At 50.8% G+C, this 23,625-nt stretch overlaps 8 protein-coding genes across 8 annotated transcripts; 3 read left to right on the top strand and 5 right to left on the bottom strand.

Annotated features, from left to right (window-relative positions):
* Nucleotides 1-149: 149 nt before the first annotated feature.
* VPS33 (Vacuolar protein-sorting-associated protein 33) lies at nucleotides 150-2,385 on the bottom strand (the record flags this gene model as incomplete). The annotated part of the gene is made up of 3 exons (XM_064875003.1): nucleotides 150-1,873; nucleotides 2,058-2,253; nucleotides 2,308-2,385. The coding sequence occupies 3 exons, from the start codon at nucleotides 2,383-2,385 to the stop codon at nucleotides 150-152; spliced, it is 1,998 nt and encodes a 665-aa protein (XP_064729403.1).
* Nucleotides 2,386-2,902: 517 nt separating this feature from the next.
* Nucleotides 2,903-4,261, top strand: SEC9 (Protein transport protein S9 plasma membrane t-SNARE; the record flags this gene model as incomplete). The annotated part of the gene is made up of 1 exon (XM_064875002.1): nucleotides 2,903-4,261. One exon carries the CDS (start codon nucleotides 2,903-2,905, stop codon nucleotides 4,259-4,261), a length of 1,359 nt encoding a protein of 452 aa, XP_064729402.1.
* A 3,603-nt stretch (nucleotides 4,262-7,864) lies between these two features.
* PMZ80_006589 (uncharacterized protein) lies at nucleotides 7,865-8,938 on the top strand (the record flags this gene model as incomplete). Its single annotated transcript, XM_064875001.1, has 2 exons — nucleotides 7,865-8,259; nucleotides 8,308-8,938. 2 exons carry the CDS (start codon nucleotides 7,865-7,867, stop codon nucleotides 8,936-8,938), a joined length of 1,026 nt encoding a protein of 341 aa, XP_064729401.1.
* Nucleotides 8,939-11,315: 2,377 nt separating this feature from the next.
* On the bottom strand, nucleotides 11,316-12,533 carry PMZ80_006588 (uncharacterized protein; the record flags this gene model as incomplete). The annotated part of the gene is made up of 1 exon (XM_064875000.1): nucleotides 11,316-12,533. The coding sequence occupies one exon, from the start codon at nucleotides 12,531-12,533 to the stop codon at nucleotides 11,316-11,318; it is 1,218 nt and encodes a 405-aa protein (XP_064729400.1).
* Nucleotides 12,534-13,367: 834 nt separating this feature from the next.
* On the top strand, nucleotides 13,368-14,291 carry PMZ80_006587 (uncharacterized protein; the record flags this gene model as incomplete). Its single annotated transcript, XM_064874999.1, has 1 exon — nucleotides 13,368-14,291. The coding sequence occupies one exon, from the start codon at nucleotides 13,368-13,370 to the stop codon at nucleotides 14,289-14,291; it is 924 nt and encodes a 307-aa protein (XP_064729399.1).
* A 907-nt stretch (nucleotides 14,292-15,198) lies between these two features.
* PMZ80_006586 (uncharacterized protein) lies at nucleotides 15,199-18,360 on the bottom strand (the record flags this gene model as incomplete). Its single annotated transcript, XM_064874998.1, has 2 exons — nucleotides 15,199-17,842; nucleotides 17,897-18,360. The coding sequence occupies 2 exons, from the start codon at nucleotides 18,358-18,360 to the stop codon at nucleotides 15,199-15,201; spliced, it is 3,108 nt and encodes a 1,035-aa protein (XP_064729398.1).
* Nucleotides 18,361-19,383: 1,023 nt separating this feature from the next.
* On the bottom strand, nucleotides 19,384-20,837 carry PMZ80_006585 (uncharacterized protein; the record flags this gene model as incomplete). The annotated part of the gene is made up of 3 exons (XM_064874997.1): nucleotides 19,384-20,059; nucleotides 20,110-20,224; nucleotides 20,273-20,837. The coding sequence occupies 3 exons, from the start codon at nucleotides 20,835-20,837 to the stop codon at nucleotides 19,384-19,386; spliced, it is 1,356 nt and encodes a 451-aa protein (XP_064729397.1).
* Nucleotides 20,838-21,923: 1,086 nt separating this feature from the next.
* Nucleotides 21,924-22,956, bottom strand: PMZ80_006584 (uncharacterized protein; the record flags this gene model as incomplete). The annotated part of the gene is made up of 2 exons (XM_064874996.1): nucleotides 21,924-22,671; nucleotides 22,721-22,956. 2 exons carry the CDS (start codon nucleotides 22,954-22,956, stop codon nucleotides 21,924-21,926), a joined length of 984 nt encoding a protein of 327 aa, XP_064729396.1.
* Between the last annotated feature and the right edge of the window lie 669 nt (nucleotides 22,957-23,625).

Here is a 23,625-nt window from a genome sequence, read left to right as displayed (position 1 = left end):
TAAAAGTTTGGTCTAAGTAGGAGTATTGGGAACGAGGTCTTGTTCGCCATGTTCTGGAACGAAGCATAATGCTGAGTATCCATGTCATAAATACCGGCTTGAATTTGCTGAATCTATAGTATTTCTATCTCATCATCTTGTTTTCACATTCATCCATTACCCTCAACTTTAATCCCACTCCCCAGCCCCCTCTTCTCAACCAACCCGTCCATAATACTCCTCCCACTGATCAATCCCGTCGTACAAATCACAATCCTCCTCCTCTGCCCACTCTCCTCCAACTTCCTCCCCACAAACCTCAACGCCGCAATCTCAGTATGCGTAATTCCACCCAGGAACATCACAAAGACGTATTTCCAGCCTCCTGCTCCCGACAGCGCACTTTTCGCTCTCGCCGCTTTCTCATCAGTTGGCTTCTGGACAACGTTGAATGTTGGCCCCTTGGCGGACTTGAGAATATCCTCGAAGCCGGACCAGCCTGTGCTGTTGGGTGTGAGAGGGAGCGGACTCTTGTGGAGTTGTTGCATGTAGCTCTTTTGCAGTATACATTGAACGATTCGGATTGATAGAGGCGCGTACCCGGAGTAGACGTATGATATATCATCTGGATCTTGCTCGTTGTATTCGTCTATTATCATGCTTAGTTCCTTGCGGAGGACCCCGTAGTTCGTCTTTATGCCCGTGGTGGAGGTTGTGCCGCCGCCGATGGGGAGCAGGAGCGCGGACGCACTAGCGCGTGATTGGAGGAGTTCCATCTTTTCAAGACGGTCCAGGGTGAGGAGGTGCTGCGTGCCGTAGGCGTGGAGGATCTGGCGTTTGAAGGACTCGAGGTCCTTGGCGCGGAGACCGCCGGCTATGGTACTCTCGAGACAGAGAAGGCGCAGGATAAGTGGGAGGGGTACATCGCGCGCGATGAGCTCCTCGATTGTGTCGTGTTGGTAGATTGGGTCTGTGCCTGCTGCGATGTTCTGCTGGACTTCGAGGGAGCGATTGAAGGTTTCGGAGCGGGTGTGCTTTGTTAGTTCGTCGGCGAGGTTGGTGTGCAGGGCTAGGGATTTGTGTTCTTCTTTGTAGGCGGGGAGTTTGTTAACGAAGTCGCGGAGTTGGTTGATTTCTTGGGCTTTGTGGCGGGTGTCGAAGTCGGTTTGGAGGCGGCGGGCGATTTTGTTGAGGTGGGGGCCTATTAGGGCGAAGTTTGTGGAGCGGAGGGTGTGGTAGAGGGGGTCGGAGGAGTCGAGGGTGATGGGTTGTTTGAGGGTTGAGGAGGGGGTGGTGGCGGTTGTTGTTGTTGAGGTGGAAGTGGAGACTGAGGGGCGGGATTGGCCTGCTGGGCCGAGGATTGAGGAGTCGATTTCTGCTTTGTTGTGTTTGATTCCGTTGAATTCTTCGATGAGGCCTTCGTAGGTGAGTTGGGTTAGGAGGGGGGTTGCGAAGTCGACATCTCGGTCGATGACTATTAGACTTTCGATTGATGTGCTTGGCATGGTTGTGTAGGGCGTGTTTGCTTCGTCTGCGTCGAGTTCCTTCCGGGCTCGAACGAGCAGATTTGCGAGCTTTCTGGCGTTATCTCCTTTGCCTAAGATTCGTGGAAACAGGCCGTGTCGTTGCTGGATTTGCATCAACGCTCTCGAAGCTAGATAGATTGGACTTCGGTCGCCGTGCAAGTAGAGGTCCTGGAAACTATCATCAAGCTCCAAAGACAGAAGGTCGTTTTCGAGGGGCAAGAAGAAGATTGGCAACTCCTGTACGTTGACGTCGCCCAGTACACCTTCATCTTCAAGAATCTTGTTTGATACCAGAGTTCTCCGTGGTACCCAAGCGATGGTGACTTCATGTTCCACATTGCCATTCCTTTGCAAGTGTTTAATCTGACCTGTGAATAGTTATGTTAGCTTGCATTGATTCGTTACCATCGTATCGAAGTAAGCCCATGGGTAGGGTGCGCTAGAACATCAATAGGCCTCACAGTGGGAGCGAGGCGGATTGCGAAGAGTCATCACAGCGTCCACACATTATCCTCTCAAGGTCTGATGAGACAACAATAATCGCAAGCTTACCTGCTACAGCCTGGACAGTCGCCGGATCCTCGTCATTGACGATGTAGATGATATTGCGTTGAGAAGAATCGGTGTTGCCGTTCTCGAGTACGAAGACCTTCTCGACGCCGTATTCTTTCAAGGTCGAGAAGCCAACAAAGAGCCCGATGATGCCAGGCAACTCCCGGCTGAATACCACATTCTTCTTGCCTCGAACCTGATATGGTCAGGATCTGAATTGCCGCACAGAGTCGGTGCCATAGACTCTTACATTTTCCAGAAGAGCTAGAAGATCTTTGCGAGCTTTTTCTTTAATGTGCTCGGCCTCGCGGTCGATATTGGGTGCCATTGGTCCTCATAGCGGTTGAGCCTGGTTCAGATCACCTAGCTTTCTTTGTTTGGTCACCGGCGCGGACCATATGCGACCAAGAGTGTCCTCGTGATGTCTCTACTTCGCATTATTCTATCATGGTCGTGCTCGTTCAAGGCTGCAGAATTCCCAAGCATATAGCCTGTCTTCCGATTCGTGCTTGGCAGTTTTGGGTGCGTACTACCTAGGTAAGTCTATCTGGGGTCGTTTCAGGCACTTGGCCAAACGTGCTCCAGGCCAGACCCCGGCACTATTTAGCCTGCATCGCCCGCAGCAGCTCACCGCATTCAGACACAGCCCTTTCAGCCACTCTGACACGAATTGTTCCAGCTCGACGACCCGCGAATACCTCTCTCTTCTTCTTCTATCCTACTTCAACCCACCAACACTGCCATTGTTTACTCAGAAGAACCTCCTGATCGATCCCGCTAGTTGCCAGAGGGAGTAAGATAGTGGGCTCATCAGTAGAGGCTAGAGATATCAACTCTGCGACAAGATGGGTCTCTTCAAGAAGAAGAACGACGATGGTGACGACTCCAACAGATCAGCTCTCTTTGGCCGAAACAAGTCAAAGTCCCCAGCTCCTCCGAACAACAACCCGTACGCAAATCCAAACGTGCCTCCAGACCCATACACTCAAGCCAAGATGAGCGCCGGCATTATTCAGCCACCTCAAGGGCCTCAGGCTGGGCGTCAACAACAAGGAGAATATGGTGGTCCTCAAGGTGGTTATGGCTCGAACAGATATGGACCACCTGGAGGCGCCCAGCAGGGAGGATATGGTGGTGATAACAAGTTTGGCCCACCAGGAGGACCCCAGCAAGGTGGAGGATACGGTCCAAACAGATTTGGTAATGAAAAAGGATATGGCGCTCCAGACCAGGGAGGGAAGCCGTATGGCGGCTCTTCGAAAGGTGGTAATCCTTACGCAGCCATGAACCAGGCAAGTGGCTCCTCGAGGATGGGAGGATACGGAGGTTTGGGACCGGCCGGCGATGACACTGCGCCGGACGAGAATAGAGATGCTCTCTTCGGTGGTGCACAGGACAGACTTCAGCAAAGACAGCCGAACGCGCCGCCTGGGTACCAGTACAATGGTGGCACAGACCCGAGCGAAGAACGAAGTTACGGTGCTTACGGTGACAGGCAATTGACAGCTGAAGAAGAAGAGGAGGAAGACATAACGGCAACAAAGCAAGAAATCAGATTCATGAAGCAGAAGGACGTTTCGTCGACGAGGAATGCTTTACAGGCTGCTGCCATGGCTGAGGAGACTGGACGCGGTACACTTGCAAGGCTAGGCGCTCAAGGCGAACGCATTCACAACACTGACCGAAACCTCGATATTGGTCATAATGCTATCAATGTTGCCGAGGACAGATCCAAAGAACTGAAGACACTCAACAGAAGCATGTTCGCTGTCCATGTGAACAATCCTTTCACGGCCAAGGAGAAGCGGATCAGAGATGAGGAGAAGATCCTGAACAGGCATCAGCTAGAGCGCGAACAACGAGAGGCTACGCGAGAGGCTGCTTTCTCGAGCACTGCCAGAATGAACCAGAATTTCAAGGGCTTGAATGAAGCTGGCAAACCTAGCGGAATGGCAAAGACCAGCCTCGCCGAGCGATCCAAATATCAATTCGAAGCCGACAGCGACGATGATCGTATGGAAGACGAGATTGAAAGGAACATTGATGAATTAGGCGGCGCCGCTAAGCGATTAAATGTTCTTGCCAGAGCTATGGGAGAGGAGGCAGATACGCAGAATTCACAACTGCAGAAGGTTGCTGACAAGAGTGACCGTCTGGACGACAGGTTCCACCTGCAAACAGAGAGGCTCAAGCGCATCAAATAAGTGTAGCAGCTTAAGCAGTCCAGCTCTCCTGTTGCTTCTATCTGATTCAGGATTCGTCGCGAAATGACATTTTAGGTATACATCCTTTGGCTGTGAATAAAGATGAAGTGGAAAAGCCCTTTAGCATTGCGGTCCCAAGTTGCTCAAGAAGGTACTATCAGTCGTCGGCTAGACCAGGAAGCAGACATGATCGACAGTCGTACTCCTTGCCGCAAAAGAACCTACAAGCACATCAAGCACTGGCAGATCACTGGATGAAGACCAGTATGCGACCTCGGCTCGTACCCAGTTGTGAAAAGAATTATGAACACGCAGGAAGTCATCCATGAACACAACTTACCTGTCGCAAGGTCATTCAGCTGCGTAAGGTCACCGCACTATCTTGGAACGAACGGAGAAGCATCGACGACATGAATCAGGTGACTGAATATCCAAACCTGTGAATGCACCAGGTACCGACAATATTCAATGAGGTGCTAGCACGACTTCAAGCAATGCCGGCTCACTATACCCAAACAAGCACTTTTATAGGTAGCAAATGCGGCACGATTTCTCTGTTAGGCCTTAGCACCTCATTGAATTCTGTCGCTACCTGGTGAATGCATGTCCTTGCAGAAACGCCACAGATCGACAGCTAGTTGTGCTTCTCTGTGCGGAGATTCCTTCAGCCTCCATCTTCTCAGAAGGAGCGCTCTGAACATAAACCGTTCTTGACTGCCGCAATCTGGCAAGCTCAATAGTAGACTCGCAACGCAAGCGACGGCCGTGGCTCCCTTCAGGTCGACCTGTCGAACGATGAACTACATTCCCAGCTGTGCGCGTGGCGCCAACTTGCACTACATAAAACTGGAAAAGCGAAATCCTGTTCTTTGCGAAGGGCCGTGCTCTTGTGTACAGGTCGGCGTCTCCAAAAACAGTCCGATAGCCCGCAGTACTATTCCCGAGTACCTGATGCTACGCTCATGCACAGCTGGACCTACCGCTAGGTCAAATGGGCCGCTATCGCACAGATAGCCGTAGCATAGCAGCTGTTTGTTCCTAGCCAATCACGGTTGTGCCTTTGTCGGCTATAAGCCTGCTTGGATCGCCTCTTCGTGCATGAGGGTCACATCTGATCAGCATGGTGGCTTCGTTTCACATCCTTAGTGGGTTGACCTAATGACTAGTTGGCGGATGTGGCAAACTTTCGAGTCCGCCGATTCGACTACGATTTGTTGATTTGACTCAGCCAATCTTTATTCACCTGCTTTTGTGTTTGCGGAGTGGGAGCAAGAATGTACCTGTACACTTCCGATGAGCCTTCTCCAAGGTACAAGTGACAAGAACACCTACATGATTGTGCTAGTACACGGTAGCTCTAGTAGCGCGACTTTGTTCGCTTCATGGCTAGATTCAGGTCACGAAAAGCTGCGAAGCACAAGGAGCAACGCCGACGCCTTCCAGCAGTCAACACGATACCGGCACTGTACATAGACTGCCAGATGTGATATCTTGGGACTCTTGTTCAAGTCAACAACTGCGGCGGCGGTCGCAGTGGCGAGCTGACTACAAAGCTGTCCTCAGCTTTGACCGACTATGACTTGAGCTTCTTCGGGGTCGGTCTACAGCACCATTGGTCTCAGTACATGGTGTACCAGCCGAGCGGATAGGTGGGCCATCAGCACGTTACGGAGATCTTTGCGCATCTTCCCCAGGCATGTCGATCATCTTCACTTCACCAACTCAGCACATTCTTTTCATAGCAATCGTATTTGCCACTCGTACCTCGCTTCGTCGACGGTGTCTATTGGTACTTCATGAGGTCCCTGAGGCAGTGTGTGATCAAATTCTGCACTCGCCTGTTCCTGTGTATGTTGCCCTGCATAACGAATCGCTTCAGTGAATGGTGCTATCGATATGACACGATCTCTGATTGGCATCCTCAAGTGAGGCAGTGTTTTAGTCCTTGCAGCTACGAGGCTCGTTGGAAAGATCAACATTCATTAGTGTTAATTTCGTGACAAGCTGGCGGATGCGGGATGTGAATTCGGCGACTAGCTAACGTCGCAGCAACAGCCACTGCCTGACTCGTTTTCTTGCGTTAGTCCCATTTGGGAACGTGGTGGTCGAAGCTCACAGCCTGAGTTTTGGAGCAAACACCCTAAGCTCAAACCGTCTGCCCTAAGACTGAAACAGGAAGCCCATATGCAGAATTGAACGATGTAGCTGAAGCCAAACGTTGGATCCACGGGAGGTTGAGTTGCAGAATGGCTTGGAGATTCTTGGAGAGCCGTCCACATATTATTGCGTAGATGGCTTGCAAGCCACCAGATTTCAGATGGCGTTGGAGACAAGCAGAACAGGCCTGAAGCATTAATCTCACTGATTGGATCCTACTGTATGATGCCAAGAGGGTATGCGTCATACTGGTAGATGACCCCTAAGCTTGAAATTCGGCCTGTTTCTGACCGTAGCCGCAACTGGGCTTCTCAGTGGAAGAGCTTGGGCACAGACCCCGTTGCAGACGCTACGCTATGAACCCCCGGCTGTATGCCGACCAACCACAACGTTACCTCCAAGCTGTGTCTTTGCCTCCAAAATGCGGTCGTGCTGGCGCTGCTAACGAGCTAAACAGGGCATGAGTATTGGTTCAACAAGCGGTGGACGCTCGGTAGGCTTGCAGTCGGCGTTGTCCTTGCAGTGCCTAAGCACATCCCTAAGAACGCATTGATCCTTGCAGCAGCCGCACAGTGCATCATTACCATTGGCCGTCTCTGCAGCTACCTCCGTACCTCTGTTGAACCTCAATTTCACTATTCCACCCACACTTGAATTCCTTTTGACCAGTTGCACTTCCAACATCTCTGCATGCAGGGCTAACAAACACTTCCACTCATTTCGTTGCCCAAAACCCACTCTAGTTGTCAAGAGATAGCGTAGACCCACTTGGAAAGCTACCCATCTCAGAAGCCCTGCAGTCACATCCTAGCAAGCTGCCAGAGTATGATGATGTTAGTGACGCCTCAACCTTGGCTATTCCTCTTCTCAATTATTGAAGGGTCTCTCAACTCCGACGACCGATGGTGTTCACTGACGTTTTATTGCATAGAGACATCTCCACCGTCACGGCCGCTCAGACCATCGATTCTTCAACACAGACATTATTTCGTGAGCATTCTTCGGCGAAACGAACCCATCGAGCTTTGTCGTGTTGCGCAGCCCAATAGTTAAGAGTGCACATCTCCAAGAGACGAGCCATCACAAGCAACTCTTCGTCGATCTGCCGGACTCCAGTTCGAAAAGTAAAAAAGCGCTAAGCAGTTTATCGTTTTATCTTTGGAACGTTTGAGGCTTAGGGCTCGCTCCTAGTCCACTATTACCACAACAGCAGGGATCAGCGGCTGATCATCAGTTCAATCCCTGGCTTGCTGTCTGGAGCCCTTCTCCTCTCGACTGAGTTGTGGAGGAAGAGCATATCAACTCGCTGATCCCACAGCTAAACTCGCACATCTTTCAGATTTTATCTTTCTTGGTGCTTGTGATATTCAGATCTACAGTTTCAGCTCCAGTCCAAACTCATTGAGCACGCGCAAAGCTCAACACCACACCAGCACAACTTTCCAGATGACTATGGTCATTGATCCCCAAAGTCGTCCCTACGGCGGCGCCCTCGGCTACGAGAACAGCATGTACTCGAACTTACACGCTCCCAACTTCACAGACCCATGGCAACATCAAACCAGCAACCATGGCCAATATGCTGGTCTCAAGGCGGAGAGCCGGCCCGGCATGTCGATGCAATATCAACAACTCCCTCCAACCTCGTCAGTAACATCCGGTAGCACCTACCCTACCCAACTTGCGCAAGACATTCCAAGGTCGGCAGTTTCGTATCCTGAGCAACAGTATTCTTCTCCCGCAACGGCTGGCTCGTCATACTCAACATCATATCCGTCTATGAACTATGCGCAATCGCTCTCTCAGCAGCAAGCGCATCAACAACGCAAGGGCTCCGAGGTGTAAGTGCCCATAGCATTGTTGAACTTTCGATACTAATATTTTGACAGTAGCACCGATTCACGAGCTGCTCACGCCAGCTTCGGCGAGCTAGACGCATCGCGAGGCATGCTAGCTCTTAGCCATTCGAATATACAGGATCTCACGCCGCGTAATATCTATGATGTGCGTGCTGCTCGAGCTTCGACAGATTCGTATGGCTTTCCATCAGCCGGCTCAGGTCATTCTTCGATCTCCGCAGAATCTGGCCGCGGGTATCCTTACTACGGTTCGAGCTCAGTAAGCTCTGTGGGCGACTCTGCAACAGACTACAGTTCCGCCTCCGATGCTGGGTATGATCCAATGACATCTCGAACGTTGCCTCGTCCGCAGGGGCTCATGGGCGCACCACTTGGACCACCAGCACCACAGTCCATGATGGGTCAATTTTCGAGCAAGATGTCCGGTAACACGCAGAAGAAGCACAAGTGCAAGGTATGCGACAAGCGCTTTACTCGGCCTAGCTCGCTCCAGACACATATGTACTCGCACACCGGCGAGAAGCCTTTCGCATGTGATGTTGAGGGATGTGGTCGACATTTCTCGGTCGTTAGCAACTTGCGCCGACACAAGAAGGTTCACAAAGGAGAAGGCGCATCTGTATCCAGCGTATCTGATGTTGAAGACAACATTTCAAGCTGATTTCAACGTTGAAGATGATCGTCAGCATTATCGGCACGATACATTTTCAGCCACTGCAGTGAGCTCGAGGCTCCATGCGACGACTTTACGAAATCGTGGACACAGGAAGGAACAGCGATGATTACATACAGTGTAACATTATTTTCATGGTCTTTTGAGCGGGGAGAAACATGGCGTTTTACCGGACTTGATACCAATGGGCTGCTCGGGGTTTTCGGAGTCAGGAGGACTAAAGGCGAGTCAAACATTTGATGAACTGGGTTTAGAGTTGTGAATTTGAGATACCCCAATTCGTTCGCTACCGGAGAAGCTCAACTTGTCACGACAAGCAGGAAACAGAGCTGGTTTGACATGGGAAAATGGAAGACTCTACGGAGCACAGAGGTTGCTTGAGGGCTATGGATGAGTTGCGAAGTCACCAATGTGCCACCTCGGTTGATACACACTGGAATGCAACACACAGCGCGAGATCTATACAATGAGACTATCATTTCTATCTTCTGATTTCTGTTACTTGGGTCCTACCTGTACATAACACTCAATCCTCCAGACGTGTTGACGGTCACACAGGCGTCATCGTTGGAACAATTATCGTGAAATCACGTAATTTCTGTTACAACCAGATGGTGCTCTACATTGGACGTCAACAACATCAATCGCACAGGCCATCATCAATGATGTCGGTGGCTTGAGAAGGATGGCAGGGTAATCCTCGCTAGCCGCTAACCTGTCCGTGCAGTTCTTGTGGTGGGGTTAAGGTGCTAAGAGATCAAATCCATTGTGCTAAGAGATTGATGCCAATAACGCCCTCTCTTCCGGCTGCTTTCACATTCAGAATGGAGATTTACCTTCGCTACGATGTTGTTCCTTAGCTGCTTACGCGGCGACGCAGGTGCATCTGCTTTACACACCGCATCTGAGCACCTCGTATCAGTATTGATTTGTCGACCAATTTACCTTGCTTGTGGATCAATATGGGCCTGCTAGTGATCGTTCCCACCGACACGGCGGAGTAGAGCTCTTGGAGAAAGCCACCCGAGCTTCACCAGTGATCGTTTTAACAAGCTTCAACTTTGCTTCGTCGTGAGAGTACCCGCGAGCCGCAGTCCGATGGCTTTCAGGAAATGTTCAGCCCATTCGTTCTACATTTGCCGACTTATCCGCCTCGCAGCATCGGAACTCTTAATTGTGATCACTACAATTCAGGCTGCTTGATCAACCGTTCATGTAGTTCAACGTGAATGATCCGGCCTAGAGTACAAGCGACAAAAGCATTGTCTAGCATTGAGCAACCCTTGCCTAGCTGCAGATCATACGACGACGTCGATCAAACAACTCGAGAGCGTATCGCTTCAGGCACTACTTCTTCAGCGACCTTCGAGTGTGGGTCAGTCGAGCTTACCTCAAGATATGGAGCGTTCGATGATTTTGCTTCATCTCGCCTACGGCATTCGAGAGTGTTTGCTCAAGCGACTTCTTGCTGGTGCGTCTGAGCAGCGAATGGGTCAAGAAAGAATGAAGCCAGAAAGCTCCGTCCTTGTAGCTTAGTTTGCGCCATGGCGTGTGCCCAAATTGCGGCTCTTATTGAGGCTCAAGGAGGGTCTGACTGTTCATCTGCACGTCCAGAAAGGAGTTACCTTTGACCAGACACGGAAATTGCAACTTCTCTTTGGGACGCGCCACAGATTGCCTTTCGCCAACGGCAATTTATTCACACAATGCCTTGCGTTGGTGGTATACCCGTTCTGCGACGTCTTCGTAACCTTTGAGATCAACATGATCTTCCGTCGATCTGAAAATCATGCGGATCAGCCCACGCATTAACTATGTACAGATCTTCGCTTGACTGAAAATCCCAGACCCTTGTATGAGTATATAATCATGCTCACGTCTGGCTGATGCATGCGGAGCGGCGTCCTCCTTGCTTGACGACTGCTTTGGGTCATCCGGATCACAGAACAGTCCCAAAAGAGCTGTGTTGAAATTGCACAACACCCTTTTGAGCAAGCTCAGATACAAGTTCCTGCTGCCACGCTCCACCATGGCTTGTTCAAAGTTCCTGGTAAGGCCCGAGGACTTCCTTGCTCAGAAGTCAAGCCCATCAACGAAAGCCTCCTTCGGAAGATACGGTTCATGTGCGGAACAAGCACGAACAGATCTTTAAAGTCAAAAAAGCCCTCAGAAGTTAATCAAAGCATGAAACAACGGTCTGAAACTTTAGTCGTGCATAACGTTGCATTGAGAATGTATCGTATCTATGATAGCGTTATCGATACTGATTTGAGAAAGCTATCTAGCACATGCCACAGAAACAACACGAGTAAGCGACGAAAGACCTCTTCTATAGGCGCCGGTAATCATGAGCTTGTGTTATCATTCACGAGAACAAATCGAGATTTGGTTCTGGTGACCATGGCGGAAGAGAAGGCGACCAGAAGTTGGAGTCGACCGTTGCGCCTGCCTCAGCATAGTCATTCACCAGCGCGCTTGGCCGTGGTGTGCGCTCAACATCATCAGCTTGTGAGTCGCGGTCAAGTCGATTGCCATTTTCGGCAGATTCAGGTTTTCCGTCGATGTTGTTCTCCTTGTCGCTCGAGTACTTGCGGATCTTCGCTCCATTATCAGCAGATGTTTTTCGTTTCTTGCGAGCATGCTCTGAATCGAGGTCGTCGGTCTTGATGGAGGGCAAGACGCTATCGTCGCCATCCGTTGGGCAGTCTGCGTTTTCAATGCTACCAACATCTTGAATACGGCCAACAGCGCCATCGTGCACTCGTTTGCTAACCTTGGTAGGCACGCCTTCCGAATCGCCATTCCACGATCTCTCAAATATCTCAAATGCTCTTTGCTGCTGGGCTATCGTGGGCAAATAGTCCTCAGGCAGGTTTGGTGTGAATTGAGAAAGAGTTCTCTTATTATGTCTAGGACAAATTCTTTGTGCTGCATATGGTCTCTCGACCTGAGCGACCTGGCACGTAGGACAGATCAGACCATCCGGGACCTGACGACAGCCAAGCAAGAATGAGAAGTGCACACAGGTGCCACGAGAGCGACAGCCATCGTCACACTCGTACTGCGAGTATACTACCATCGGTTTCATCGAGCTCAAGGTGGATTGGACGAGCCCTGGTGAGGCTGGCACAACCACTTTGGGTAGGCGAGCGACGACTTTGCCCGACATAACGTAAGGCAAGGTAGCTTCGATCGCATGTGGCTGCTTCTCGCTCTGAACATATATTCGTACAGGCTGTTGTGGCAGTTGAATCGGGTGCTCCCCCGCAAGATCGAGTGGTCGTTTTCTCAGGCTAGGAAAGTGCGCAGCTTGCGACAAGTCAGAGCCGCCAGACGTTGCTCTATCCTCGCTACCAGCTGAAGATGATCGTGGGAGACTGCTGACTTTGACTTCAGGAGAAGACTCTGTCTTTACAACACTCGGCTTGGCCTTCGACCCTTGCTTCTTGGAACTTGCAGCATCATTTTCTTGCTTCAGGACCTGTGACCGAAAGAAAGGAAGCCTTAAGAGATCCGACGATTCTGGATGTGCATATGCGCCGTCCGTGGTGCGCCTGAGTGTGGGCTGTGATCCTGTTGTCATGTTGGACCAAGTGTGACCATTTCTCAGCGCGTTCTGAACTGGTTGCAATCCTGCCGGAGGGACGAAGTCCTGGACCTGAGGTGCTATAGATGGCGCCCACCTGTTCGAGGCGGTCGAGCTACGATGATGCTGAGGCAATGCTGGAACCTGATTGTAGGAAGCCAGTGAGTGCAAGCCTCCCGGCTGAATTGGTTGCGACGACAATGCTTGATGCCGCCAAGTCATCGGGTGCATCATGTTGGCACAAATTGTCACTTAGATGTCTTGAACTAATGCGAAGGGTGACAGCAATAGCAGATACGTGCACTTCAATCTGCAAAGAGTCTTACGAGGAGAATATCTACTTGATGTTGTGCCTCTGATCTATACCATATACGCAATGCACAGTCGTCACACTCAGTCCTTTTGCAGGAGTATGCGGTTTGAATTAATGACCAGCGGGTAGCTGTGTTCTTCCAGAGTTTCAAGCCTTTGTGAGGTGCTCTCCTGAAACAAGAGACACGAACGATTGAGGTGACAAGACCGACTTTCAGGACTACTGATTGCGCCTGAGCCACAACCGCAGCTCGCAAATCACAACGCAGACATTGATCATGGAACGTCGAGAAAGGTGCATTACGTACACGAGTCTGAAGCAATACGCGGTTTGAACAACTTGCATGGCAGCAGTCACTGCTATGCGCCGTGTCCCGGTTTGCGTCAGACTTTGAGAAGGAGGGACTCGCTCTGCCATCCATATATTCGCATACTTTAATCACTTTGGAAGCTCTTTGTACTTACAGAGAATTAGATCGTCGGACACGATGAGAAACAGTATCTACAACTACTGCGGCAATGTCAGCGGCTACGAGGCGTATCACGCTGGCAGCACGATTTGCTGGCGTCGCCCAGAAAAGCCCTATATCTGCTGCAAGCCGACTCTCATCCACGATCGTCTCGACATCCTTACGACCAATTTGCATAGCACACAGTATGGTGTTATCCGACCTTTCCTACCACAACAGCCAGCGGAGCACCCGCCGAGCGCTAAGAAGAGAGACAGAGCAGCCCGCGAGAGCAAGCTCTAGTTTGTCTTTGCGACCAGAAGACAGTGCTTCAAATATCGGCTTTGCAATGCAGAACGCTATGGTTGGGTGGCCGCAACAGTATCCAGCGCCTGCTGCACCGCAAACCACATTCGAACGTCTTAGAGCAACGTCTCCCTGGAGCCCAGCACCAAGCACTATGGCGCAGCCGATACCACTCCCAACTCATCACCCTCCTCCACCGTCATCGGTTTATTCCCAGCCATCGGCCTATCCCTACCCGATGCCTACTACTGCCAACCAATATACCAATGCAGCTCCGGAAATCCAGCAACCTCAAGTGAGCAGCAACCAACCGTGGCTTGATCATCCGCAGCCGCCGCCACCAGTAGCTCACAGTGAGGTCGACATACACCCTGCCCTTCGCCGGACTCAGACCAACACAACGGCGTCTTCCGCAACACTCATCAACCCAAGCGCAGCACAGACTAGTGCCAGTGCCGCAGAAGATGATGGTAGTTGGCCGACTTTTCATCGTGATCAGTTCAGAGCACTACAAGCAACTGATCAACCTGTACCTGATCGGCTTGCATACGAAGCCGTACTGGAGGGATGGCAGGCATCCATTGCGAGAAGAGTGGACAGACTAGCTGCTGAGAGTGCTGAGGATCGGAGGAAACGCGAATTGGGGCATCGTGGACGGCTGAAGGAGTGGTGGGCGAAGAACAAGTAGCGGCCACTAGACGGGTGCTGGTAGGGTGGCCGACAACGAACTATCTTGAGCGAAGACTGAGTATCGGTTACGGAAAAGCTTGAGAAGTATGTTTAGCTATAGTCGAGCTGAGAACAACAACGATGAACACATTTTTTCACCCGAGCTTAGTGGTTGGCGCCGATGGTCTACCATTGACGACACTGATCGGTGATCGCGACGAACTTGGTCTACTGAGTCACGGTCCAATGTCTCTAGTCCAGCTTTCTGTTGTTGTTGTGCGTGATACTTCATGAAGATGCATTGGCTTGCTGGAAGTAGAAGCAATTAGCACTTATACCGGGCGACTAGACCCTCCTCCGGACTTGTGCGCAGTCGATTGCTCACGGCGACTTGGCCATCAGGATCCCATTGAAAGTGCTTAGGACATCTCCGGGCACACACTTCAGAATTGTGAGCGGCTTTCTCCGGGCAGTGGTTTGCCGGCCGAGCTGCTTAAATGAATAAAATCACAGCACATACAATAGTTTGTCTGCAGTCACAAGCCTCCATGAAATCGACGAAGTCGTAAGAGTGAAGGTACTATCAACTTAGGACGGGGCTGCCTAACAGGCTGATGGCAGGATGTGCCATGTGGCATCTTCATCTGGCAGTGCCGCAATTTGGTCCTGCTATGAATCTTTGCATTAGATAGAAGCATGTTTCTTAGCCTAACCAGGAGAGCTGAGATGAACTTTCGACACGCACCGACATCCTCGCCGTCAGGACAACCCGTTGGTCTCTGCATAACCACTGAACGCATACTGGCTAAAGTCACAAACTCTGTCAACACCAGAATTATCTAGGCAATGTATCAGACCAACCTCCTTTCCCGTGTTCAGCTCGAACAGCCAACACCGCTCTACCAGAACCTACAACCCTTTTCAATTTAGTAGTACATCCTACCAACCTCCCTCTTCCCCAGTCCGTTCCCATCAATCGTTTTCAAAGCAGTCTTGACATGCTTCAATACCACCCTCTCCTTCTTGTAGCTCGCCAACAGCACAGCTGTCTTGAACGCATTCTTAATCTGCCTGCCGTTCAGCGGTGTCTGCGACAACTTGCGGAAGTCCCCGTCGCTAAGGTCAATCAGAGAATTGTGGTGTTCGTCTTGTGGCGCGGCATTCGTTGCCTTCGGCTGTGCGATTGTCTTGGTGCCGTTTGTGGTTGCACCACCTTCTGAGACAGACGATTCAGATGGCGGCTGTGTTTGTGTTTCTGCCGCAACGGCCTTCTTCTCAGCAAGGGCCTTGCGTTTGGTCGCACTGGATTCTGCCTTCTTGTTTGTGAGCTTGGCGAAGTGTCGCCATATTTGCTCCCTGTTGTTCTCTGTCAGGTCAGGGAATGGCAAGCTGATGTGGATTCTGCTGTGGAAGGCCTCGTCGATCTCCTCGGAGCGATTTGTGGTTAGGCAGAGGACGCCCTGGTAGTACTCTAGCAGACGTAGGAAGACAGAGACCACTGCGTTGCGGTGCAGGTCGTGCTTCGTGCGTTGTTCCAAGAAGATGTCTGCCTCGTCGAGAAGGAGTACAGCGTTCCACTTCGATGCAAGTTCGAGGATGTCCTGCAAAGCTGATTCAACGGATTCAGCGGATGTGCCCAGGTTGCCGACGCTGATGATGCATAGCGGGACATGCAACAATTCGGCGATAGATTCCGCAGTTGCAGTTTTGCCAACACCAGGTTTACCAGAGAACAGCATGATGTAGCCCAGACCTTTCTGTGCGATGAAGTCGTCGAACTCAGGTGCACCCTCGTCTTCTTCCTCTCCATCTTCTTTACCAATCTCTGAGAGTGGTTTCTGCTCTTTCTCGACCTTCTCCATCTTTTGTTTCCATTGGTTCTGGCGGATCTGGGACTGGATCGTGGCGAGGATAAGCTCGCGATATTCGGGCGGGAGAGTAAGCTCAGAGAATGCATTGTCGTTCCAGGCTACGTCGGAGACGTGTTCAATGCTGAATTCTGCCCATTTCTGGTAGGCGAGAGAGTAGCCACGAAGCCAGGAAGTGCAGATCGCAAGCTGCTCTTCCTTGAGTTCCTGCTTCTCATTGTTCGAGTAGGTCTTTGGTTCTGTTGATGCCTCTTCGTCCTCTGAGGCTGGAGTGGGAAGGCCGTCGGAATCGGTTGAAGCAGATGAAGTGGATTCTTCCTTCTTTTTCCCATCGGACGTGCCGTTGGAAGGCGCTGACGTTATCGCATCGCTACCGTCTGCCATCTTGTCAGAGGCAAGAACATCCGACGTCGACTTGGCGGCTGGTCCTTCCTGGCTTGGGTTTGTGCTTGGTTCTGGCTCCTTCTTCTCTTGCTGGTCGCTGGAGATCGCATTAGACTTCCCTTCGGTAGCTATCTCCTTCTTTAACTCTGCACTTGGCTCCAGTCCCTTCTCGTCTTGCTTACTGTCGACGGATGCTGGCTTGTCTTGAGCGGTGTCCTGTTTCTCGGCAGCGTTGTCACCAGATAAGCTCTTGGCCTCCGAAGTGGTTTCCTTCTTTTCAGTGTCGTCCTGCTTCTCCTTGTCCTTCTTTGCTGCTTCTTTCTTCTGCTCTTCTTGCTTTTGCTTCTCTTCCTCTTGAGCTTTCTTCAGAGCCTCAATAGCCTTCTGAGCCTGCTCTTCTAATCTCTGCGCTGCCTCAATCTCCGACTTCTTCACATCCTCGACATCCTCGCCGAGATCTCGTAGGTTTTCAGCCTGATCAGGGTTGAATTTCGAGAACAGCTCTGTATCCAGCATAATTCGACCCTCAATGTGCCGCTTGCTTGTCACAGTCTGAATGCTGTACTTTGTGTACTCGATTGCGGTACCCTTGTAATCCCTACAGTGCATGCCCGACAGCTCTTGAAATCGACGACCACGCTCCACGCATTTCTTGTACATCTCGTCGGCTTTGGGGTGGAACTTCAGAGGGTACGATGGCAGTGTCGAAATCTGCCTAGTGCCTTTGAACTTATTCATGGTTTCTGACAGAGTTATTTTTCCGAACTTCTCACCGTCCCAGTCAATTGTGTCACACCTCACTATGAATTTCATGCCGGTGAGATCTTGGTAGTACTCACAATCGCCTGTTTCGTACAATCTATCATGGCCGTTGTCATGGGCATACATCAAGGTTCCTGGTGTGTAGAGGGTCCACAGCAGTTCGAAGTCGATAGCCTTGTGGCGGCCCAGATCTTTGCTCCTCTGAATTGGCTTCTCCAGCTCTGTTGCCAGGGCATCATGCAGCAGCTTGAGGTGAGACTTGGTAATCTCATCTGCTTCTTCTTGCACCGCCTTCTGGAACTTCTCCCATCGATGGAAGAACGGCGCAAACGGCGCGTCGAAGATGAGCTCGTCGAGATCGACAACCATGTCTGGATAGCCCGAGAAGACAGTCTGTAGCACTTTCTTGATCAACGGGGAATGCACAACGATCGAGTCGACCTTCAACGGTTTCCGGTTACCCTCGTGCTTTTTCTTCTTCCGTACCACGATGGCATGCTGTAAGCATTCATCTGATTCCTCAACGTTTTTACCGTCATCGGGATTCTCTTCGACCCTAGACAACAGTAAGTGTGCTGTAGAATGTGAGTGCTGCACGATATGGACTTACCAGGTGGTACAGCATTTACATTGAGCATCTGTTTTGGCCCACAATTGCTTAAAATCTGCCTTCATACCCCTAGGCAATGCCTTTTTCTTCTCCTCGTCTTTCTTCTCGCCATCGCTCTTCTTGTCCTTGTCCTTGTCCCCAGTTTTCGGGTCGTCTTTGGACGTAGCATCACCGGCGTCCTTCTTGGCAGCATCCTGGGCTTCATCGGTCTTCGTCGACTTCTCATCTTTCGACTCTGGCGTGGGGTCTACCTTTGCGCCATCTACCGTGATGGACGGTTGTTTGTCCTCGCTGCTCTCAGTCTGTGTCGACGAAGACTTCTCACTAGGCTTATCTGAGTCACTCATCTTCTCCGATGCCGACTTTGGCTCCCCCAGAGATGGATTTGCGGGCTCAGGAGGAGGCGTGGGCAATTGCTTGTCTTCTACTGGAGAAGCAGGCTGTTGCTCTGCTTGCTGGGCCATCATGAGTTATTTGTCGCCGGTAGCTCGAATATTAGAGCAATCTGTGAATGGGTAGTGCCTGGTTGGTACTATCACGCTTCTGGCTGACCTCCGAAGTGATTGGTAGCTTCTATCATGAACGTTCAGCGTCTTCTAGGCCTAGTCGACTATGTTCTCCTGAGTCACCTGTGTAAAGCTGTGAGGATATTCAAAAATCCGTCAGCAGAAAACAAATGGGCGGAAAAGTGTCAGGCTGACACTCTGAGATGCGTATATGTATTCACAGATGAGCTCTGGATCAGGCAAAGATGAAGGTCAGATGAGACTTTTTGATCATTGGCAGGCTGGCGTAGTTTTGTGCTCTGCCATGCTATGGTTAGTGTCACCATGAATCATATTTCGGTTGTTGCCTTCATGTCGTTATTAGTACATGGCAGCCTAAGAGAAGGCGGCCAATAACGGTGACTCAGCCTACCTGGACCGTAGAAATCAGCTGAGTGGTCGCGACATGCGTTCGGTTATAACTAAAGCAGGCCATTGCTGTAAATGGCTGACGCCAATGCAGTGTCGCACATGCATCTGGGGTGTTACAAGGCTGATGCGTGGGAGGGGAAGAAGTGAATACCTGGGACGGCGATGCAAAGGCCAACCGGTCTCCACCTTGGCGACTTCCAACGGTGGACGTTGGTGGCTTAGGCCGCAGCTCGCGCTTAGAAATGCGAAAGCAAGAGCAGCTAACACAAGCGACACTGCGCGATGAGCGTCAATTTTTGACAAGCGGTATCAATGTTCTAATATTTTAGGACCTTTTGTATGCGCGAACGTGGGACAGTAACAAAAAGCCAGATCGAGGTCGATCATTGTGGGCTTCAACGAGGCGCAATGCAGCCGCCGGCAACCCCGTCGCGATAATAATGGGGATGTGCAGACACCAACGCTCGAGCGCGAGAGTGCTCTGCGAAATGGCTTGTTGCTTAGGTGTTGAGCCTTTCAGGTTTTTGATCGACTCGAAGATACAAGTCCTCCCTGAGTCGAGATGTTGATTTAGATGATTCCAGGCACAATTCTGTACGGCACCTGCTTGCAGTACTCCTCCCAGTGTTTGCCATACTTGCTGTGGCATCTCTTCTCGTCGCGGAGCGAACGATGATACAACAGTATACTCATGAAAAAGAAATACGACCAGGGCAGGAAGTGCGTGAAGCCACACGTTGCGCACATTGCCCAAGCCTGCATCAGATCTGCCATGTAGTTGGCATGTCGAGATACTCCCCACCACCCCGAGGTAAGCAGAAGACTGTTGTGCTCTTTGCCATCACTGGTCGTGTACTTGCATCGTATGAATTTCACCGGCTTGCCCCAAAGGTTGCACTTGCCATCTCGAGCGCGAACATAGTCGCGCTGGAAGTTCGCAGATCGGAATATAGCGTACCCTGTGAGACCGAACACCAGAAGTGCAATCGATTGTGTCCTGGTAAGGTAGGTCGGATATCTTGCGAGATACTGCACCTGCAGCGTATACAGACATGGCAGGAACGTGGTGTCGCCCCAAGCTAACATGAAGCCAAAATGGTCGTGGCTTATGTCGATCGTTCTGGTATACCAGTCTTCATTATAGAAGAAATCCACAACGTAGATCAGATGAAACACGGACACAATCATCATCGACGAAGTTACATGTCCGATCTGCTGGTATTGATACGCAGCCCAGGAGAAATCACTAGACCGGATTAGTGACGTGCGTTTGCCTTCGGACGCCTGACCACTCACATCAACGTCCACGCAACAATGCCAGGTCGTCCATTGTGGAAGAACTTGAAATCCCAGTATTTGCCAAAGCGAGGATTCAATTCCACGCCGGCCCAGAAGTCGAACAAAATAGATCCTACAAAACGTCAGTTTTAGTTTCGACAGATTTCGTGCTGCGTCTCACCGCTAATTTTGCGATCTTCTGAGAAGGAAGGCGCCCAATATCCTTTCCATTGAGCAAGAATTGCTAGGACAAAGCCGTAGGTGTTGACGGCAACGAGCAAACCCTCCCAATGCTTGGCAATGAGAGCAGGGTCGACCAGGTCCAGGAAGGAGCCACCAATGTACAAGGCATGTGTGATGGCCCATGCCAAGAGACCATTTGCGGTGTAGGTCAGCAGATGTCCACCTGGTGTGCGCTGGCCATAGCACAGTGTCCCGGGCAGATAACCATAGAATACTGCTTGTAATAGCAGCCAGAACGCATATCCAAGCAAGGCCTGTAGGGAGAATTGCGGGAAGTGTCGAAAGGCAAAGGTGACTGGTCCTTCAGCAAGGGCGGCCTTGAGTGCAGCTGTAATTGACCCCTCGTACTGTTCTAATGCAATCCAGTTCATGTGCAACCATGTCGGCACAGCGGCTACTATCAAAAACGCCCCGATAGCTTTATCCCATCCAGCTGTGCCAGCTCGTCCCCATGTTGTTGGGTTGGTTATCTCAACTATGGCGGTGGCTGAGACGTCGGACATGATTGCGGTGAGTGGTGGGTTGTTTCTGAACGAGGTCAACGAGTACCCCTTAGGACCTCATCAATACTGTTCAAAAGCTGTGAAGTGTGGTAAAAATAATTGGGATGATTTATTTGTAGTTCAGCGCAGCATCCATGCTCAGAGCAGTAAGAAAAGATGAAAGCCGGAATGCGAAGGCACGGCAAGCACGAACAGACGATCGTACGACGTAGTCGTTCTCTTGCAAACCACAACAGATATGAAGAAGGGACGTTGTCGTTCTCGTGTTCGTAGCAACTACCTGCCAATGGTGATCTCAAACCATTATTGTGCGAATTCGTCACTATTTGGAAAAAGAAGGCAGACGGAGCATGATTGTAGCCCACTCAACCACTACTCAACCAACGCCTAGCGCGGAGACTGCGCCATCATTTTTCGGCGAGCAGAAGCCAGATCCAGTGCACCACAAGCTGTTTGCAATTGAACGAACTACGACGGGGAAAGGGTTCATGGTGGAGCGAACAGTAGATTAATGACCCATTTCAGTCTGGACGGGAGCATATCATGGTGTAATCGATCGAAATGACGGATATGAAAGCTCTCGGCTGTGGGCGCCCAGACCAAGATTCACTTCGCGAGATGCAGGTCAAAAAAGCAAGATGGATCTACGGGCTCTGTACCTGCAGGGTGGTACCACTTGCAGGGGACAAGTTGGCGAACTCAAGCAGCAATAATTAGCGATTTCGTTCTGGACTTTTGATATACCCCAAGTTCTGAGTGTTCTGGGTATTCGGACAACCTTTAAAGGTTGTTGATCCTGTTGCGTGAATGCAAGCTCGGTGGCATGTGTTGAAGACTCCCACTACGTTTACCACGTGGGGAAGCCTGGATCGTGAAATCAAGAAGTGTCTCTGATGCCGTTCTTGGCCTTTGAAGCTCCGCCAGAACCTCGGTGCTCACCTGCGAATTAGCATTGGGGAAAGTAGCAAAATCGGTGTGTGTTGCAATAACATGACTTTCTTCTTGGACCTCAATTCAGTTACAGCCACCATCAGATGCTCTGGTCATCGATTAATATATTGCGCCACCTTTCAATATATCGGTCAATCAAGTCTTCTTATTGCTTTGTTTCGGAGGAGGAGGGAAGTACATCTGACCCTCAGGTTTCGGCGACTGTGCCTCTTCGGGTAGCACCATTTCGGTCTTCTCAGCTTTCTTTTGACCAAAGTTCATAGGCGTTCGTAGTATTCCAGGACTTCTGAGCGCAAAAGTTGAGGTCTTCGTCTCACCCTTCTCTTGTGATCGCAAAGGCAGGTCTTTTGTACCTCCCAACGTGTTAAACGCAAGTGTTCTGGGTGTGACCGGGTTCATGCCCAACTGCACTCCTGGGGTCTCAGGCACAGGATATTCCGAGCCGGCTGATCTTGGATCTGGTTCGTCCAAGTGCGCCCATCGCAGCTTCTTCGCTCTCCGTTTCTCTTCATACTCCAGCCTTTGTGCCTTGGAAGGGAAGCACGACCACAGCGACAGGCCAAAGTAGATAACAAAAATACCGAGCATCGCAACGAAACAAGCGAACGTCGCTTTCGCTTGCTGGCAGTATCCGACCAAGCTCTTGTCACGTGTCACCGAACAGCTCTTCATAATGTACCACGCAGCACCTGTCTGTAGATGTCGTGGGTCGGTGGTGTCCGGGCTAGCCTGAAAAGCTACCGCAATTGCATAGAGGACGATAAGGATAGCGTGCAGACTCGTTGAGACGATAGGAGGCAACACGTGTAGCATGTACATCGTCGCCTTCACAAGCATTAAGAACATCGATAAAACTGCAACCACAAGATTGTAGTTTGTGATACTGCAAAACGTTAATACTGCAACTCCGGTTTTAATACTTGTCCTCTTACAATTGCGACCAGACTTTGGGCGTCGTATATGGCCGGTAGTTGGCTGCTGCATATAGGCCAGCTGTCGGACTGGAATTGAAACCATTGTCTGCGCCGTCCTGCCATAACTTCGTCCGGTAGAGGTTTGGCGCAGCGATACCAGTGAAGGTGAGCAGTGCAACAGTCAAGCAGAACTCAACACCTAGGAGGCCATAGAACGGCCACAAATTAGGCCTGTACCTCCTCGACAAAAACATCGTGTCGGTGTGTCTTTCGGATGTGTGATACTAGGCCGGCGACGGTTTACTGGATGCACAACCTGTGGTGAGCTGATAGCGACATTGGTTCCTGCTCAGAGGAGAGGAGAGCACCACGCGAGACAGCATTGCTGAGCAAGACTACTTGACTGTAGTCCAGCTGACGAACAACCATGAGTAAAGGCGCTTCGTGAGCGACGATTGGCGTGTAGAGAGGCCATTGGGCGCTTAGAAAGAGCAGCACAGTGGAAGACACCGAGTGCGAGCCAATTGCAAAGGTGTTCTATTGACCAATGAGGAAGCAAGCACAAGTGATATGATCAGAAAGCTCACAAACTTGAAATTCCCCGATGGAACATGTGACCCGCGACTCGAGCTCCAATCTTCTGCGGCTCGCACCCAAATGCCATACGAAGGAAGCTGCTGAACTGTATCTTTCGATAATTATCAAGCGCAGCTACGTCTCCTGTATACCAACAAATCGCAAGACATCATAGACCAACGCCCTGTCCTTCGTGTGAAGCTATTTTCATCTAAAACAATTTCGCTGTATGCCTTCCGAAGGTTGATCAGAGTTTGTTGTGGCCATTCGGAACGTTTCTTAGGCCCCTGCTAGTGGTTCTGCCCCTGATCGCTGTGCGACGTTCCCTTCTCTTGTGTGACCCTTTG

Source organism: Knufia obscura (genome assembly GCF_036327395.1).
Source record: "Knufia obscura strain CCFEE 5817 isolate CBS 148926 chromosome Unknown scaffold_7, whole genome shotgun sequence".
Taxonomy (NCBI): Eukaryota; Fungi; Ascomycota; class Eurotiomycetes; order Chaetothyriales; family Trichomeriaceae; genus Knufia; species Knufia obscura.
Note: the sequence above shows the minus strand (reverse complement) of the source record. Positions and strands in the feature narration are given on the sequence as shown.